Genomic DNA, 20,149 nt, shown 5'->3' with positions numbered 1-20,149 from the left:
TGAAGGAAAGTGTTTATTCTAATTTCATTGTTTATAATTTTTTATCTATCTTTGGCCTTCAGCTGGAAGACAAAAACAGGCAGCTTCAAGAACGTCTAGAGCTGGCGGAACAGAAGCTCCAGCAGACAATGAGGAAGGCAGAAACCTTACCTGAAGTGGAGGCTGAACTGGCTCAGAGAATTGCAGCTCTCACTAAGGTACTGCCCTGAGAAGCAGGTTGACTTCAGAAGCCTTGTTGTTTAGCATTAATTTGCATCTTGATTCCTCAAGGACAGAACAAAAGAAGTGATGAGCTGATTTGAAAACAGATGTCTTCTGATAAGTATGTGCCACAAGTTCAGTATTAACCAGAAATTGTCTCACTGCCATGTTTCCAATTCTTACCTTCTGATGACAGATAAAGTAGTTACCTACAAGATAACCTATGGTGTATTTCCAATATATGTGAACGTTAATTAGCCTAGGGAGATTTATTTTACTGTGCAAGTATTAATAACTTAAGTATTTATGTATATATGTATATATATCAATAAAATACATATTCCTACATATACATAGTTTTTCTGAACATTTTCACACATCGGATGTAGGAAACAAAAAATATTCCAATAAGTGCTACAGAAACGAAGCATAATGGCAGCTGGGATGATTTGTATGACACAAATGAAGACAACTTGCAGTACATACTTACAGGGCTTGTTTTGAATGGTTCTTTGAACTCATAAATACCAATGTGAAACTGAGGAGTTCAAACTGTGTATTTTGTGATAACAATTTATTGCAGAAAAATTGAAGGCACAGACAAATTTTCAGTAAGATAGTTTTCGTATTTGGTCACTAATATTTTCAGGTTTGTGTGCGCTTAGTACTGCAGTTCAGGTATTTCCAGCATCATAAGGACATATAGTGACAGCGTGCTTATACTTCCTCTTGTAAAATCAAGGACATTAAAATGCATTTAAGAGATGAGTACATAGCACTGTTTTATCTTAGCTGTCATATCTCCATTGCCAATTACTGTTTCTACTGTTTCTAAACATTTATATGCCCAGTAATTTTTATATTTAATGGATTTATTTTTCAATTTTCATGTATTTCATATTATAGTAAAGCTTTAAGTGCAGAGCACCTCATTAATAAAGCCTGATTACAAGAAATTTAGCTAAGAAGCAGAAGCAGTAAAACTTTGGGAATATTTTATTTTTTTTAAGTTCTATGAAGGCAAGATCATTATTCAGTAATCAAGACTTTGCACTGTCTGCTTTAGGTTTATGTGCATGGCTGGGATTCTGAAAGATAGACTGAAAATGGTGGGGGGAAAAAAAAAAGGGCAGCAAAAAGAAAACTACTTGAAATATTAAACAACTACAACTGCATTTTAACAAAGACTCAAAAAGAAAGATGCACAAAGACCCAATCCCTTGACAACATTTTTTTTCAGTTGTTTCTGATCCAATAAATATGCAGATTTTCTACAGCCTATCTTTTATTTTAACATGATTTTTCCTGAATAACTTCTCCAGCAGTTAAGCACCAGTAAGTATTTTGCAGTCTCAAATATGTCTTTTCTTGCAACTGCATCTTCCCTTGAACATCGATTAATGATAAATATTATAAGAAGAAGTCTCATTTCAATTTTGCAGAATGCTCAGAAACTTCCATAAGATACTGCTGTTATTGTAACTATAAAGCTGCAGTAGATGTGATCTGAGAACAGAGCTGATGGCCCACCCTATTTCACTTCGATGTACAATTTCAAAGCTTTTGCCAAGAAAGTAAAGAAGTTTATAGAATCATAGAATCGCTCAGGTTGGAAAAGACCTTAAAGATCATTGAGTCCAACCACACCCTAACCACACCACCCTAACAACCCTCTGCTAAATCTAACGAGTACTTTTGATTGTAATGCTGGCTCATTCCATTTTTCTCTAATTACAGAAAGCAAAAAAGAAGAAATTGATTGTATTTAAAATTCTGTCTTTTTGGAATACTTGCCAATAAGAAGAATGTCAGAATTTGGCCAACAGGCTACATAAGGCTATGGTTTATATATCTTCTGTATTACATGTTTACAAAATATAGAACTTTTTAAAGTGCCGCATTGAGAGCTCTGAAACTCCAGGTCTGTTGCTTTTCATGAGTCACATAAATGTAGTTTGGAACCAGTCACTGCAGCTTAAGTTGTTTTATATTGTCTAACTGGGATAGTTACCTCCCAGCTACTTGAAAGATGCAAAGCCTATTTGAGGGACTAAGTAATGCCATGTCCTTTTGTCCACATTGAGCTTTCTCCAGCATAAAAATCATTAGTAGTACTCAAATTAGCTGGCTTCAGGCTGCCTTAAGTCTGCCTACCTGAGCTGTGGTCACTGCAATGACAATGTGCGCTAAGTAGAAGATGAGTCCCCTGATTCAACTACCCTTTTGACTCTGCAAAACATTCAAAATTTTGATTCTCCTTTCTTTTGTAACACCTCAATGAAAGAAAGTGGCTTCCCTGAGATTAATGGGGTTACAATCATGTGAAAGAGGTGAGTTGAGCCTAATATATTTTACATGTTTATCAAAGGAAAGTACTATGGGATAACTGGAAACCATGACTGCTTCACTGTGGGTAAAATAAGACGGGTTATTTACATGTGGACAGAAGCCAGAACAAACATATTCTGGAGATGGATGTGATATTTTTTTCTCAAATTTAAAATATGCATGTTTCAATTCTGCATTCAATTTATCATACTCTTCCTCATAATAAACTTGGGTTGGGATTCTGCAAAATAAGGATGTAGAATGAGATCCTTCTGTTGTGTCAGTTTAAAAACTTGAGTTACTTTTCTTTCTTTCTTCTTTAATATGGGCTAGTGAATGTCTTTTGCTACTTTTCCATACCCAAACTAGTTCATAAGGAGTGAACTTCCAAAAGTTTGGACTGTACAGTGAACTCAGATAAGTACTCATAAATTTACCTGAATTATTCAAACTTTTCTTTGGCTTTGTTTTCACTGTGTTCTGCCCATTGGGTGAGCAACTGGAGGGTTAGTCAGCCTGTGGCAAACTAACCTGGAACAGCATGATCCCATGTACTGTGCTGTCCTGCCTGGCCGTCACACTGGCATTCTGTCTGATCATGACAAGTAGTGCAGCTCTCGGCATGTTCCCCAAGGTTTGGACTACCATGACTCATTGAGCCACCTTGTACTCACTCTCACAGGATTGGTCTGTTTGTCTGCCCTGGAGAAGAGGCAGTTGATAATAGAAACAACCACTCTCCAGCATTAACTAAAACCTTTATTTGTCTGGATTATGTTTATTTCCCCTAGACTGGATAGATATGGTAGAAATTACCATCTTAAAACTGTTAGTCTGTCAAGCCTCTATTTAAGGAACAGTCTAATGGAGACACCAGCATCCACTTTCTTCCATTTGGTCACTCCCACGAGCACTCATTCTCCTCTTGAGTGCTTGTGCAGCAGGGGTTCCATGTCACTTCTCTGATCACATGACAATGCAATTCATTTTAATTCATCATTCCTGTATACAGGTCACCGGAGATACCAACAGTGCTTTATTAGCTGCATTAGGAAAGCACTGCCATGATTTTCGGCACCAGCTCTATATAATATAATCATAATAAAATGCATCTAGAATAGTAACACATTCTGCTTATTTCAAAGGTGAAGAAAAATGACATGAAAGTTGGAGGCAAGTGGGTCATGATGCAAATTTTGTGATGATGTGGGGATCTCTTCTGCATTAGATAGGGAAGAAATTCCAAGAAAGTGGAAAGAGAAGGGCTATTGATGAAAGCATGCAAATAAGATGAAGAAGGTCTCCTGCAAGCAGTGGATGTGGTTAAGACAAATATTGTTCTGAGAAAATGAAGAAAGATAAGATGTGTTAGCCAAAGAAAGAAGTTGATTAATCTTTGGGAAACAGAGAAAATCTTCTATAGGGAGGGAAGCCCAAGAAAACTCTATGTTTACAACAACTCTCTGTCTTCTCCACCTCTCTTCTTGTGTCTCCCCTTCCATGGAAGATTTTGTCCTATTTGATAAGAGGAGGAAGTGAAAAGCAAACTTGACAGAGCTAACTGGAAGAAACTCTGTACTAAACATACAAGGTGTAGGATGTAGCAGGGAGACAAAGGAGAGACAAGAATGTGTGGCTTTCTCATGACTGAAAGACTGGGTATCATGAAAGGGGTGACTTAAGCCAAAATGTTTTTTAATTATTCACAATGGGCTAGAAGTGAACATGTAATAACTAACATTTAACATTTTAAGCTATTGCCACTCAGTCACCATGATCACTTATTTTCACCTCCAATTGCATAGCTCAGTTCAATAATACATTATTTTATTCTTGAATAATTCACTCATTCAAGGGATAGACATTAGAATATGTGCCAGAAGAAGCTGGAAGAAACTGTGGAGACAGTGTATAGTCAAAAATCTCAGTCTCAAAACTGTGGAAATTGGCTTGTACCACTAGAAAAGTTGGGATTTGTTTCTACAGCTCAGCATGAGGAAGAAGAAAGGATAGCACCCTGTACTATACAGGTGCTTTCTGCATCAGTATGACTGAAATTGGATTTTTTTCAACTAAGATACAAAGGCCTAGAAAAAGTTCAATGCTATCAGTAACAGCTAATGTGAAAGCAACATCTTTTTTGTGAGTGCATTAGCAGGAGGAGTAACAGCAGAGCTTTATCAGGTTACAGAACAATAATAAGGGCTGCCTCAGTATTCTATCAAAAGAAAATTATCCTATTACTGCCTTATTATGGTCATTTCTTTGCTATATCATAGCATGTAAAGTGCAAAGTGAGCATTAAGACTCATTATGATATTTCATGGTGTTAGACATCGTTAGCTCTTATCCAGGTGTTTTTAATTCTGTCTAAAATATACATTTTACAAATTTATAACCAAATGTGCTGGCTGAATTCTTTATCTGCTAATTGCTGAATACCACGTTGTGTTTTAGTGATCTTTCTATACAGAGTACTAGAAAATAAGCATGCATATCATATTTAAGAAAGAATGTAGGGTGAAGTTTGCCAAGCAAGTAACCACCAAGTTGCTCTTTAGAACTTTTTTTTAAGTTAATTTACCATCACCTTTAGCAAAGTCAGAAGAAATCCACCTTCTGCTTATGAACCTTGGAATCCACAGTTCTTACTATCGCTGTTCCTGCTACAGTTATATGAGTAATGCTAAAAAGACTATTTCAGCCTTTGTCTTATCCTAGAAGCAATCAATGAAGTAGGCTTCTGAGTCTCCAAAAGGGCTGCCACAAGCATGTCAGTTCTAACAGTATGGCCTTGGAGAAGACTGCAAGAGGCATTTGCAAATCCCTGAGGCATTAGCTTTATTGTTTGGTCTTAATCTGAAACGAGTCTCTTTAAGACCAAGGTTTGGACCAGTTTCTGCCTAGAGGGCAATGAGAGAGCTTGAAGGCCTCTCTCACCTTAAGAGCATATTCCACTTAAGGACACTAAGAAACAGAGGTGCTGCTTTTTCCTACTGCAGCTCTTTGTTGGTGCGTTTCTGCAAGTGAAAGAGAAAGGGAATGTGTATTCACATTTCTGTCTTCCTAGGTCTAAGTAGCTTTAGACAAGCAGTGAAGTCTAATTGTTTAATGTCTCAAATATAAAATAATTTGGCTCTTTCAGAGTAGCAAAGAATTTGGGAAAAAGCAAACAAATCCAAATAGATAAAGGAAACATTGAACATCAAATACTCAAGTGTTTAGAATAATGGCATTTATTTTTATGCTAGGGCAAACTGAATTTTAATTAATCTTCAGGTATCTTTATCCTACTTAAGAGATTTAGAGAGAACTAATTTGGAGATCATCTCTGTTTTCTTTTATGCTGGAAAATCAAACACGGGTACTCTAGATCACATCCAGCAAGGTCTGTAAGAAGAATGTCTGTATCTTATACATATACTTTACTGAATTGTAAATGCTCTAGGAAGTAATGAAATAAGCAGAATTAGATAGTTATAGGGATCTTAAAAGATCATGATCTTCTCTCAAGAATGTCTTCTATGTACTGCAAGAACTGTGTGTTCAGGTTGCATAAAAAATTCAGAAGATAATTATCCTTCTTTTCCAGTAGTAGTTGGGGCTGCTATTGCAATTATTCTATACATTGAGAGGACAGTTTCCACCTGGAAAATAAGTAATGATTTAAAAAAAAAAAAAAAAAGTTTATATTTGAAAAATAAATGTGTACGAAATACCAGCTACACTGGTTTCTAAGGGACAGGTTGTGACAGACAGCACCATATATCAGGAGTCTTAAATGAAATCCCCTTTGAACCTATGAGTAATAGCTAGATTATCTTCAAATTTTGCATAAAACTGCAGTTAAATAGAAGAAGTGGTCCAGATTAGGTAACTCAGTTTTAAAGTTTGCAGTCAACTAAAGAAGTTTCTAAGTATTTTAATTTTGTAGGGTGATACTCCAAATGGGTTCTATATCTTCCTCAATGAAAGCAGTTTCAAAAGAAGTAGAATTCCTTAATTCCTTCATCAGCAGCTCAGAGCTTTGATGACTTCAAATCTTCTCCTGACCTTTGGAGGTTCATTAAAGGAAGGCCTTGAATCAGTAGTGCAGCTGAGACTCAATAAATCACGTTATGGAGATGAAGCTTGGTCACTTTATAGAGGGAATTATATGACCTGGTTCTCTGCGACCACAGGAAGTGAACATTTTCAGTCTTCTCTTCTTATTTATCCTATTTAGGAAAGAGAACAGATCATCAGCACTTGAATGCTGAATAAAATTAATATTTAAAATTCATAAATAAAATAATCATAAAGGGATTGTCACTGGTACAAATAATAACAAAACAGTTTCAGATGATGAGTAAATCTGAACAAAGAGCAGGCCTGCTTCATGCTCAGGAACAATAACTTAGCTTAATAAATAAGCTTGGTTACAAAATTTACTGACTGCCCCTTAACTTTTGCAGATATTTGAACTTTGATAAATGTGTAATTTGAAAGGAGTGTTGGTGATCGTCAAATTTAGTAAATATTCTTGTATTTATACAAAACAGGACTTTCTGTAATTATTGTCTCCATTTCAAAATCCACAGTTTATAATTATGAAACTCTAGACCATAATCTTGTTTATATTCTGGTCTTTTGGTCCTGATAATACTGCTAAGTTTAAGTATAATTGTGATTACAGGTTATGACATATAGATGGAATTATGTGGGCATCTATTGATAATTATTCTTACAAATCCTTGGTAGAAAACAGTGTCTGAAAAACAGTGTCATTGAAACATATAGATAAAAAAGTCATTATTTATTGCCCATATTAAAGCTTTTTTAATGTAACGATGTAGTTCAGAATCTCATTCTGAGTGAGGATAAACTTGACAGAGTGAAATATTCAGCATTTGACAAACACAAACTCACAACTCAACTTCATCAGTAGCACTGTCTATACACCTTATGTACATTCCTGTTTTCATAGCAAAAATTCTAGTACAGTACTGTATTTTATTAAGCTTTGGGTGTTGGGTTGTTGTTTTTTTCATTTTGAATAATAGCATAGGCTTCTTTGATACAACGATAACATGAATATTCATGTTCTGCGGCATGTTCTATTGACCTAATTAAGGTCAATTTTGGTCAGAAGTAGTAATGAATCTTTGGTTGGATTATTATTTCTATATTCAGTAATGACTTTACATTCCTATTAATGAATTTTTATTTATAGGTTCTTTTATCTGATGACCTTGATCTTTCAAAGGGATCCACCAGGGTGGATCCTTTCAAAGGGATGAAAACCATATTGTTTATTTGGACCAAAGGGCTTACATAGTGTATTCTAAGATAGAATACTGAGTGTCTCTTTTGACGTTCTTTCTGTTTCCTGGAAGGCAGGGAATGTACCATAACATTGCACAATTCTATGATTGACCAATCCATTAATTTAGTATTTTAGTATCAATGCATTGTTTTCATTTCTTGAAAATGATAGAAAATTATAAAGGACTTTCTGCCATTGGCCTCTCAGAGTCTTGTTCTGGTGTTTGGTTTGCCATAATTCCAAAAAAACGTTAGATTAGACAGTATTGCTTTGAATTCAACTCTGTAGTAATATGTCATCAGCCAGCCATCACTAACCTTGAACTTCCATGTGTAGGTTGATAGCTTTATTAGCATTCCATTATTTTTCAGTTTCTCCATACCAACTGCATCATATCCACCAAGTATCAGTGTAGTTTATTCCACATAAAAAATCTGTCAGTTAAAAGTATTAAATTTTCAGTCACACTTTTCTTTTAAGCATTCTGTGCTGTGTTCTGTTCAGTGTCAGTGTCTTTAGTTCTGATTTTTCAATTTTGTCCCTCTCCTTTTCCTTGACTTGTTAGTCTGATCCAACCTCTTCTACCTCATCTGGTGATTATCAATATGTTATGGAAGCTAAACTACAAGAAATGATCTCCATACGTAGGAAGGTAGTCCTACTGGACTTTACTTTCTATTGCTAAATAGAATCCATCTGATTTGTTTTCATTTCCTTTAACTTTTTTTTTTTTTTTTTTTTTTTTTAATTGATAATCAACCATCGTGCAGTTCAGTGCTTCAGGAGCTTACGATTTTACGATGGCAGGTTTGTGTTCAAACCATGCACAGTCTGCATGTTACATTTGGCTGATTTCATTGCTCATAAATAACTCCAATGTTTTGCTGATGCTTGGATGTAACAGGCCTTTGTAGCTGACACATTTCAAGCAATGCTGTTCAGCTGCCTGTTTAAATGAAGTTTCTTTTCTGAAAACTAAGTTTGCAGTTAGTAGTAGCTTGCTTTATGTTTTGTTTAAATTTTACTAAGATAAAGACATACAAAACTGTTTGAATTACAGAAAGAGTCGTTCTATTTTTTACAGGCAGAAGAAAGACATGGAAACATCGAAGAACGTATGCGACACTTAGAAGCTCAGCTTGAAGAGAAGAATCAGGAACTTCAAAGAGTATGTGTATTGCAGGCAACTTCTGTGCAATTTCCTTCTTTTAATTTGCCAGTATAGTGCAACTTATGCACTCCAGCACACAAATCTATCCACTGGTAAATGTTTTATTTATAGCAGTGATGGCAGCATTGTCACATTTTGCTCAACCATCTTAATAAACTAGTTTACACCTAGTGGCAGCTTTCAAAGTAGTTTGCTGATACAAAAATGAATGCATTTTAGTCATTAACTGTAGCTGTATCACCTGTGGAATGTATTTAAGTGTGCTCAGCTGCCAGAAAATCTTTACTTTTTGGAGCTACAAGTCTACACTGGTTAATTTTGGACCTTACAAATATGTCTCTTCTATTCTACATTAAAGGCAAGGCAAAGAGAAAAAATGAATGAGGAGCATAACAAAAGATTATCAGATACAGTAGACAGACTTTTGACAGAATCCAATGAGCGTCTACAGCTGCACCTGAAAGAGAGAATGGCAGCACTTGAAGAAAAGGTACAGTACAGAGAACAAAGTTGTGCTCAGTATTCTCCTGTATGAAACATGTTCTACATTTATCAAAATGGAAGTATTATAGATTTCATATACAATTTTTTGACCACAAATACAACCTAACTCTTACATTCTATACATTCTTCTCTTTATACATGTATGAGCACAAGAGTCTTTCCATGATCACTCTGAACTGGACATTCTGTGTATTATGAATCCCTGCTTTATCAATGGGGAGCCTGATTAATTGGCTCATGAAGGAACAAGGCACAGTGTGTTACGAGGGACTGAGATAAAGGGTATTAGAACTGAGAAATGACCATGTTTCAGATATTTCATCATTCCTGAATTTAACCTGCTGATTTTACATCACTTCCTCTGGAAAAATAACACTATCACCACAGGAGAAGAAGAAATGTTATTTACAGGCTTTTTGTGATCAGCTAACTCTGAGAACCTTTTATTTATCCTTCCTAATCCCTCTCTCCTTAGTTTGATCTAGGGGGAATCTTTCAGTATGAAATCTTTCTTTTCAATCTGAAATCTTTCACAGGATATAATTCAGGTTTACAACATTGAAACAAAACATTGTAACAAAGCAAGATATAGGCCTGACGAAAAGAACTGGACAAAATAATTGTGTAAGAAAATGAAGGTTGCTTGGTTCAAGGAAAATGAAAAGTTTTTGCTGTTTCTGATAAAACATGTTCATACATTTTTGAATAATTTATACATTCAGACTGAAGCTTTTGGGGATTTTAGTTTTACAATCGAGTGAATATGCAGACTTGTTTCTTAAATTTGCTAACTTATATATGAAGATTACCTGCATTTGGTGATCTCTGATATATAACATTTCTCTGATTTCTTTCTGCACATCTTTATTTCAGTTTTTCATTTTATTTGCAGAATGTGTTGATTCAAGAGTCTGAAAGTTTCCGGAAAAACCTGGAAGAATCTTTACATGACAAGGTACTATTAAAACTGATTTTAGCTGTTACAATTCCATACAATACTATTCCAATCCCAAATGTTAGAATTTTCTTTTGTAGTTATAGTTGCCCTGAGGGCAGTAGGATTCACAAATCCAATATCTGCACTCAGATTCACAGAAGTGTTTGCTTTGGGGTGTTTGTTTGTTTGTTTTTTTAATGTATCGGATCTACTTAAAAGGATTTACAAGATACAGCTCAATTCAATACAAAAATAAATGTGAAATTCAGTATCCAAAATAAACAACTTTGAGAAAAGTAGTAAAAGAAGTATCTGTTCAAATCAACTGTCATGTTAACCTACATTCAGATAACCTTCTATAAAGGCAGAAAGTCTGAGAAAAGAGCTCATGAAATTGCCTATGTTCTTGGCAGCTGCAGATTCTGAAGCTAGAGAAGAAGCTTAGAACTTACTTTAAGAGAACTTATACTGCAGTAACTCTTCTAGAGTAACTTCTTGAATATGTATTACTCTACAATAATAGTACCTTTACATGATGTAATTCTGATTTACATGATGTATTTCTGATTTATTGGATTACTCAAATGTAAGCACACTCTAGTAAGTGCTCTAGTCACCTGCATAGATGTAGTCTTTCCACTACCATTTATTTTATCTTTTTGAAGTGTATGAATGATTTTCTTGAGGAACCTTCTGCAGGCTTTCTTTTTAAAGCAAAGAACAGGAGACACTTCTTTTCCCTAGTCATTGATGTCATAGCTTTTCTGTTGCTTGGTTCCCAAATCCAATTTTTTGGCACACTTTAATATTTCACAAGCAACACTTTATAATGGAGTTTTAGAAGCTTTCAAGAATGAGCTGTGAAGCTGCAGGTGAACAGAACACCTAAAATCTGATTGTCTCTATGTCTGTGTTTCTGTTAGTAAATAAAAAGGCAAAGGAGCCAGTATCTATCACTAGAGGGCAAATGGCGTGTCACAAGCTGATTTGTGCTTGGTTAGTGCACGATCAGTGTTGGTTCTTTTTTTGTTTGCCATAGTATCACAGAAAAAAAAAAAATCAGGTTTCAACTATGAACTTGTCATCATCTGCAGATCGTGGTAAAATGATGGGGAGACTGATGCATCTCCTCCTGATGCAAATGACGTTCAGCAATAAAAGGACTTGCAGGAGTTCCCTGCTTTTTCTTATTATAGACATACCTACATTCAGTGTATTTTGTCTTACTCATTTAGCCTTATAAAGTTAATATCTCAGAAACTTGAATATATTTTGGGTCGCAATTAAGTACATATTACTATTCTGATTTCCAGGAAAGACTTGCAGAAGAAATTGAGAAACTGAGATCTGAACTTGATCAAATGAAATTGAGAGCTGGTTCTTTAATTGAACCCACATTGTCAAGGTAATATTTAATGCCAAATGTTTCCACACTTTGAACTGAAAGAGAAGATAAGCAGAAGTGTCAAGCCTTTAACATAATGCATTCAGACCACGTGTAATCATGCATTTCTTTAAGACTACAGGATCTATGGAATTATTACTACTGTTGTTTTACACTTTTTTTTCTATAAGCAAATGAGGCCTTGTAGCAGTGAATATACACAGAAACATTATTCTAATTAAGGGAAGTCTTTGAAATTACAGAGTTCTTAAAAGTTTAGCAAAATATCCTTTTTTTTTTTTTTTCCCCCCCAGGAGTTTCTGATAATAAAGTTGTAACCATCAATGCATCTTTTTGGTTTTTTTTGTTTGTTTTTTTTGTTTTTTAGCAAGAAATAACACAGCTTTGCCTAATGTGTAGGACAAGATCACACAATTTCAGCTGAAGGCAATATTCAGAGGTATTTGATGACATCCTAACAGGGCACTGAATAGTAAGGCAGGTCCTGCAGGTAGTGCACTACAAATAGATGAAAAGAATTTGCTCCTCTAGAAAGGCAATTATTCTAGCCTAAATTTCTTCTTGTTCTAAAACTAAACCTTATATTTCTTTCAAAATAATACTTTTCATAGAATCACAAAATATTTGTGTGCCCCTGGTGGCGCAGTGGTATAAAGTGCTGCTTGCGGCACCGAAGGGCCTGGGTTCAAATCCCCCTTGTGGCGCAGGGGGTAGAAGTGCCGCTTCGCTACACAGGGGGCTTGAAACCCGGGAGTTGGACTCGATGATCTCTAAGGTCCCTTCCAACTCGCACGATACTATGATACTATGATGATATTCTGATTTGGAAGGGTCCCACAAAGATCGAGTCCAACATCTGGCTCCACAAGGAAATACCCAAAACCAAACCCTATGTCTGAGAGCATTATCCAAAACATACCCTGAACTCTCAGCTTGTTCCTATGTCCACTGCCCTGGGCAGCTCATTCCATGCCCAGCATCCTCTGGTGTAGACCCTTTCCCTGAACCCCAGCTGCCCCTCCCCTGACAGAGCTCCACGCCATTCCCTCAGGTCCTGTCGCTGTTTGTTTTATTTTAAATTAACTTTTCTGAAATTTGAGACCAGTGCTCCAGTCTTGCAAATACCAGCATGTTTTTAATTGAATTTAAATTCTTAAGAAAAAATGAATCTCTGTGTTTAGAAAGAGATACAGAAATAGAGCCTGGGGAAACAGTCTGCAGTTTTCAGTACAGACATATGTGATTTTCTGAATGATTTGCCTCATTCTGGGAGCAAGAAATTCTCCTATTTAGCTTTTTTATAAATGTCTAGTATTTCCTATTTTGCTGCTGCAAACTGATTGTGTGTGAACCTCATTACTTGTAAGTAACAGTATTATTCCCAAGTTTAAAAAATAATTTAAATGCAACATTAAACTCTCATTTTATGTTCTTATAGATAGTGAAATGTCAAACATAGGAGTCACTATAAAACTTAGTTCACTTAGTGCACTGTTACATTTCATTTTTCTACTACAATTACATTATTCATCTGTTTTTATGTGAAGATTGGTTGTATGTTATGCACTAGAAATTGATCAGATCTCCACTACTAAGGCTGAATGATCAAACAGTGCACAGAATTTGGCTTTACCAACTCTTCTATATAGGCAGGACGCATCTAATGGCACCACACAGATAATTTTTACTGCTGCTCTTACATCAAGACAGAACGGCCAGTTACCATTGCCTGCAGGCATGAAAACACGCTGAAGTAATCAGCTATATGCCTCATCACTTGACAGTACTTAAAAACTTACTACTTAACTAACTTAACAGTACTCAACAACTACAGTAAAAATCAGGGATCAAACCATCACTATTCCTGATTTCTGGAGCATGGACCATTATCCTTGATGTATAGAGAGCATCTGTATTCAAAGCCATAATCATGTCCTAAGTGTATTTTGATGGAAAGTTTGCATGTACTTGTTCTTAGATTTCATATTTCTCTCTAGTTAAATTTATCAAAAAATATAATCGAATAAACATGAATCAATTATAAACCATGCTGTTTATAAAAGGACAGTTCTCCAATATTTTCAATTGTAAAAAGAGTATTATAGCTACCCTCGCTTTTGAACAATTTATTTAGCAGCTTGTTATGCTGATTATCTTGTCTTGAACTCTACTTGTTTTTTCATGTTAAAGTTCCAGACTATAAGTTCTACCATACAAAGTCCTTCATTTTGGGAAATCAGAGCATTTTTATTAATATTGTATTACCCCTTAATTTTATAATATGATTTCAACTTTTCTCTTTTCTGTGTGTGACATGTCTTTGTCCTTTTTAGTGCGATATGTAGTAATCTGTTCCAAAAGTGAAAGTCATTGGATTGCTGTTGTTACTATTATTGCTATTACTATTGGTCACTCATTCTATTTCTTTGACCCTTTTCTCAGGCCTCATCTGGACTCATCAGCAGAGTTGAGGTATTCTGTGGGCTCACTGGTGGATAGCCAGTCTGACTATCGGTCAACTAAAGTGATAAGGCGACCTAGAAGGGGACGTATGGGAGTACGCAGAGATGAACCAAAGGTTAATACCCAAATTACTTTCCTATATTCTATAAAAAGAGAATGTTTCTCAGGCTGTTAAACTTAAGGCTTGTGTAGTTCTAGAAAACTGAATAAATTAATAAGTCCAAACACCAAATATGTTTTGTTTTTTTTCTTTTTATACATAGAGTACTGTTGTACTGAAAAGGCAGAAAACTTTGAAGTTCAGATACCAAAGATCAAGCATACTTGACTATTTGTCTTTTTTCATTATCTTCACAAATTTTCCTAATAATTAATATTACACAGCATTTCATTCTCCATTTTATAGTTCAAATTCACAATTGTTTTATGTTGGGTTATTTGGTGTTGTTGTTTTTTTTTTTTTTTTTTTTGTGGAATAAGACGTATATAACCTAATTCCTGCTTAGGTAAAATCACTTGGAGATCATGAGTGGAATAGGACTCAGCAGATGGGCGTTTTGAGCAGTCATCCATTTGAAAGTGACACTGAAATGTCTGACATTGATGATGATGATAGAGAAACGCTTTTCAGCTCCATGGACCTCCTGTCACCAAGTGGCCATTCTGATGCCCAGACGCTGGCCATGATGCTTCAGGAGCAGCTAGATGCAATCAATAAAGAAATCAGGTATGTAGCCTTGAACCTGCCTTAGTACATTTCTTGATTATAGGTTTAGGCTCCTTTCAGTGCATGAGTTCAGATACCATTCATAACAATAGGAAACCACTTGAACATTTTTATAAATGAAGTCATGTTTTAGGCTGAAATCATTCTTACATGTTTTTCAAGAAGAGTACATTTTTAATAAGTTGATGCATCAAAAACATCATTTTTCTAGAAGATGTTACCAGTTACTTCTGGTGATTCTATGGACAGAAAGTGTATGTTTAGAAATACAGTCAAAACCAGATTACCTTTTGAAGATCTCAGTCTTTCTTTGCAAGATAGTTTTGGAAGAAGAACTCTATTGAAATATATTGAGTGTGGATAAGTTTTCCAGTCTAGGCAAGACCTTTTATTATAGATCTGTAGCTTTTGGTTTTCACTACTTCCAGAATTTCTTCATTCATGTGGGATTTTACCTTTTGTATACCATGACAGAAAGGCAAAGTAAAGTTTTGTTGCTGGGAGGGCAAAGCTCCCTACAACAGTGTATACTGAGTATGTAAAAGAGAAATACATCAATATTTTCCATTACTACAAAGAAGTCAGCACTGTCACCAATTCAGAATGCTGTAGATTCAACAAATGTATTTAAAAATACATATATATTCAGAATTCAGATATATTAATTAAAAAATGAAGAAGATTTGTTTGCCTTTGAGTTTCTTTGACTTCTCATTCCAGAAAGAACAGTATGTATTTTGTAGGCACTTTGAAATAGATTTTAAGGAAGAAAATCTATCAATCACTGAACAAGGATTTTTAGGTTTCTGTTTCCAAAGTATTAAGTTTTAATTCATTGAACTTCCTCTGTTTCACTTAAAAATAAATAAATAAATAACAAAAACAAAAAACCTGTTGCCTGGTTCACAGGTTCAGATGTTTCATGCTTCAAACTCTGTCATATTTTACTATGATCCCTCATCCATTTTCCTCCTCATTGCAAAGAAAAGATTCCTTCTGACTTGGGTTTCTGGTCAAGACATATAGAAGAAGTCTTTTATTCTTTGTATATTTTATCAGAAGCAAAATAACCCAGAGGAAACATTGTATTGAAGCTATGTGTGTCTAAGAAACCAATATTCATTTCCAATGAGAACTCTTCCAATGAAATTCACTTAAAAACTTAATGCTTTAGAAACAGCTGTCATCTTTTCATCAATTTGTAGGGTTGAAACAGACAAATTGTCCTGCATGTTCCCTTGCTTTACTAATAAAGATTATCCTAGCAATTCCCTTCTCAAAGGCATAGTCGCATTTGACCTTAAATTTTTCTTTATGGTTTAGCAAAATAAAGTCAGCTGAATCCAACTTAAGACTGGAATTATTTCCCTATGGTAAATCGGATTGTTCACTCTCCCTCTCTTTCTTCCATGCAAAGAAACCAATCTTCCTGAAATATCTTACATAAATTCTTGTTGTTGGGCAGATTCTTCTAACAGCTTTTGAGGTTGGTGGAATAAGAGAAAGGATTTTGTAATTGTGGTGATTAAAAATACCCTAAAACATTATTATTTTGGAGTTGATCTGTGAAACTCATATTTGCTTTCTTTTTCTTTAGAAAGGAAAGATTTTTTATATTTAGTTTTGGCATATGCAGAGACAAAGGTAGAAATTGCAGTGAAAAATTAAAAATAGAGTTACCAATGGGCATAATTAACCTCTGTATAAGTGTGTGTCTACGTGCAAAATGATAAGTACCAAGGAAGAAAATTTTGGTTTCAGAATCCACAAATGCTTTCAGAGTATTAATGTTGGCCTAAATCCAACCATGTCCTTTAATTTTATAAGGTTAATCCAAGAAGAAAAAGAGTCGACAGAACTGCGTGCAGAAGAGATAGAGAACAGAGTAGCCAGCGTGAGTCTGGAAGGCTTAAATCTAGCCAGAGTCCATCAAGGTACATCCATTACTGGCTCAGTGACAGCATCATCACTTGCAAGCTCTTCTCCTCCCAGTGGGCACTCAACTCCTAAACTCACCCCTCGCAGTCCTGCCAGGGAGATGGATAGAATGGGGGTTATGACGCTGGTAAGAGACTCTGTAATGCTAATTTTGAATGTGATATTTCTAGCATCATCTTTTGACTGTATGCATGGCTCATCTCTGGCATCCAGATGTAGCTGTGCTAAAGGTCACATGGATATGTCTGTGAGTTTCAGCCAAATCCTTAACGTACCAGGAGCCACAGAAGTAGTGCCCCACAGCCTCACTTCACTCACCCTTGCTAGCACATACTTTGATCATTTCAAGACACTCCCTGAGCTGCTTTAGCAGGAGTAGAATGTTAAATATCTCCTTATCCTTCCTGACTGGGGACAGGTTTAATATGCTATCAGACATCTTCTGAATTAGAACACTGAACTGGGAAGAGTTATGTAGAGGACTGATCTCTAGAGCCTGAGTTACCAAATGGTCCTGTAGGGGTTAGCTGGAGAAGCAGTATCCCTGTATCCCTGGAGTTTCTGCAGCCCAGGTCTACACAGTAAATACATTCTGCAAATCTTCAGCTCTGTATGAGTGGAGAAAAAAGAAACAGAAAAAGAAAAAAATAGTTGACATGGCACATTCTAGCAACTGTCTACTACCAAATAATGCTGCAGTACAGAAGATGGATGAATCTGAATTCACAGACTCGGTAAGACACAGTAAGAGGAGAGAAATAGACTTTTTTTCAGGGGGGTAATGTAATATTTGCTGATGATATTTTATGTTTATACTTGGTGAAACACTGATTTGTTTGTAATATTTCATAAAACTACATATATATCTGTCTTAGAGGACAGGGTTACTGAAAGATATTGTATGAAAAGAAAATGAAAAAGTACTCTCATAAATTTGGAATGTCCTATTCTTTACTAAGTTTATGAAAATGAAGGGAATTGTAACATTAGAAAAAGTAGCTGCTTTCACAGACAGCAAATTTGTAAAGCATTATAACACCATATTTACTTTTATGTTTAGTATATGGGTAGTGTTAAATTTTGGATGTCAGAAGAAAGAATGTGTGGCATTGTTATGCTCAGATAAGATTTGTTGATTATTCTTTTTTGCTTCTGTTGTTGTTGCTTCTTTTGCTACCAATTTAAGCCAAGTGATCTAAGGAAACATCGGAGAAAGGTAAGACATTAGCACTTTTTAAAGTCTGGTGAGTGCATTTTTCCTCTGCTGTTCAAAGAACCAGGTTCCTTCCCTCCCGCTTCACCCCCTTCACTCCATGTCACCCAATCCCCAAACATAATAATTCCAAATTTACCTAAAGAGGCTTGGAGTGGTCCCGACAACTCCAAGAATGAAGGCCCATAAGTGATACTTTGGAGTAGCCTCCCCAGCACACGTTTAAAAGGAACACAGTGAAAAACAAAGCGTGGGCACAAGAATTACCTTCAAATGTATTCTGGCTATTTTTAGGAGAAATCGGTCAGATTGCTCGAAATCTTGTGGAGCAGTATGAAGCTATATGTAGAACTGTCACTGAACATGGCTTTACCTTTACATGAGAAGCGACAATCTTCAATTTAAATTATTATGTTGTGACAAAACTCCCTTTTTTTCCATGCTTATTTTCAAGCACTCTGACCAATCTGTTATCACGCTTCAGAGGGACTGATCTTGCTTATGTCTGTATTTACCTTCTCCCTTCTGTGACAATTTTGTTTCATGAATAATCCTTTTGCTTGCAAGATGCTTGCTCATGCAGAAGGTTATTTTCATGTTTAGACATGAAATACTGGATCAACCTGTTTCTCAAAAAAGAAATGAATTTCTTCTGCAAATATAGTCTTTGTACTTTAAGCTACCATATTTAGTGAATCTTATTTTGGTGGTTTTTTTTTTGTTGTTGTTGTTTTGTTTTTTGTTTTTGTTTTTTTCTGTTGTTGTTGTTGGTGGTGGTGGTGGTTTTTTTGTTTGTTTGTTTGTTTGTTTGTTTGTTTGTTTCCCAATAGCCTTTTTAAAAAATAAGAAGCCTTATTTTTATTTATTTATTTCCAAAAATCTTCCCTTGAATCCCTTGAATGAATGAATACATGCTTTAGTTCAAGTGGCAAATTCTAAAGCATATGCTGAAAAGTTCATAAAAAGCTGTTCAGGTCTAAATGGTGTATCTCCCCCAGATTGCAGTAGTTGAAGAAGACGGACGTGAAGATAAAGCCACGATCAAATGTGAAACTTCTCCCCCTCCAACACCCAGAGCTATCAGAATGACTCATACCCTTCCTTCTTCATACCACAATGAGGCCAGAAGGTAAGATTTACACAACGTGAATCAGAATTGAACTTCTGTGTGCAACAAAATTGCCTAATTTCCTCATAGTTCTTGTTGGCAATTGCATCCCCTGCCATAAAAAAGAAAGTTTTACACTGGTATCCTTTGTGAAGATGAAGTGCTAAAACTGACAAATTCTGTTTTAAGATATAGTTTTGATCGCTACCAGAAGTAGTAGTAGTAGTGATCCTGCATTTCCGATCATGACAAAGATCAGGCTGATTCCTGTATTTATATCAATTGTTCTTAGGAAACTAATGATATTATTTATTTCTGGCCCTGTATTGCTCTACATAATGCTAAATCAATTAAGGAGCAAGATGGGATTAATTGTTTCAGTTGTGGAAAGGTTATTACTAAATTATAATGAATTCATTTATTTGCACGGCTGCAAGAAGAAAGTTAAAAATGTCAATATGTTATCTGTTCTATGTCTTTATTGTCTTTTATAGTAGTTTACCTGCTTCGCTGGAGCCGGAAAGTATTGGTCTTGGCAGTGTTAGTAGCAGTCAGGACTCCCTGCACAAAGCTCCAAAGAAGAAAGGAATCAAGTCCTCGATAGGACGCTTGTTTGGTAAAAAAGAGAAGGCTCGACTTGGACAGCTCAGTAAGGAATTAGTGGTACCAAGCCATGGTCACCACTTTACAATCTTTTTTCCTTTTTTAATGCGTTCTTTTCTACTTTCCAGTTTGCTTAATTTTTCCATTCACTCTGTTGGAACCTTGTCATTAGAGACTCTGTTGCTATCAGAAATTATATGCCAGGACTTTGCTATGACTTTAACAAACAAATGAAAGAAGACTTCT

The 20,149-nt window shown here is 35.5% G+C and overlaps 1 protein-coding gene across 10 annotated transcripts in view; it reads left to right on the top strand.

The window, feature by feature from the left end:
• The window catches only part of PPFIA2 (PTPRF interacting protein alpha 2), a 286,892-nt gene that overhangs the window by 224,468 nt on the left and 42,275 nt on the right, over positions 1–20,149 (top strand). For 5 of the 10 annotated variants that reach the window (XM_072355392.1, XM_072355370.1, XM_072355381.1 and 2 more), the window contains 12 exons: positions 63–197; positions 8,400–8,486; positions 8,919–9,002; positions 9,364–9,495; positions 10,402–10,464; positions 11,760–11,851; positions 14,294–14,429; positions 14,821–15,041; positions 16,869–17,106; positions 18,166–18,195; positions 19,191–19,321; positions 19,795–19,949. In XM_072355392.1, coding sequence (XP_072211493.1) covers positions 63–197; positions 8,400–8,486; positions 8,919–9,002; positions 9,364–9,495; positions 10,402–10,464; positions 11,760–11,851; positions 14,294–14,429; positions 14,821–15,041; positions 16,869–17,106; positions 18,166–18,195; positions 19,191–19,321; positions 19,795–19,949 — 1,504 coding nt within the window. The remainder of the gene's footprint in view (positions 1–62; positions 198–8,399; positions 8,487–8,918; positions 9,003–9,363; positions 9,496–10,401; positions 10,465–11,759; positions 11,852–14,293; positions 14,430–14,820; positions 15,042–16,868; positions 17,107–18,165; positions 18,196–19,190; positions 19,322–19,794; positions 19,950–20,149) is intronic. The other 5 variants (XM_072355420.1, XM_072355401.1, XM_072355410.1 and 2 more) reach the window with 1 other exon arrangement.

Source organism: Excalfactoria chinensis, chromosome 1, assembly GCF_039878825.1.
Source record: "Excalfactoria chinensis isolate bCotChi1 chromosome 1, bCotChi1.hap2, whole genome shotgun sequence".
Taxonomy (NCBI): domain Eukaryota; kingdom Metazoa; phylum Chordata; class Aves; order Galliformes; family Phasianidae; genus Excalfactoria; species Excalfactoria chinensis.
This window is presented reverse-complemented; position numbering and strand designations above follow the sequence as displayed.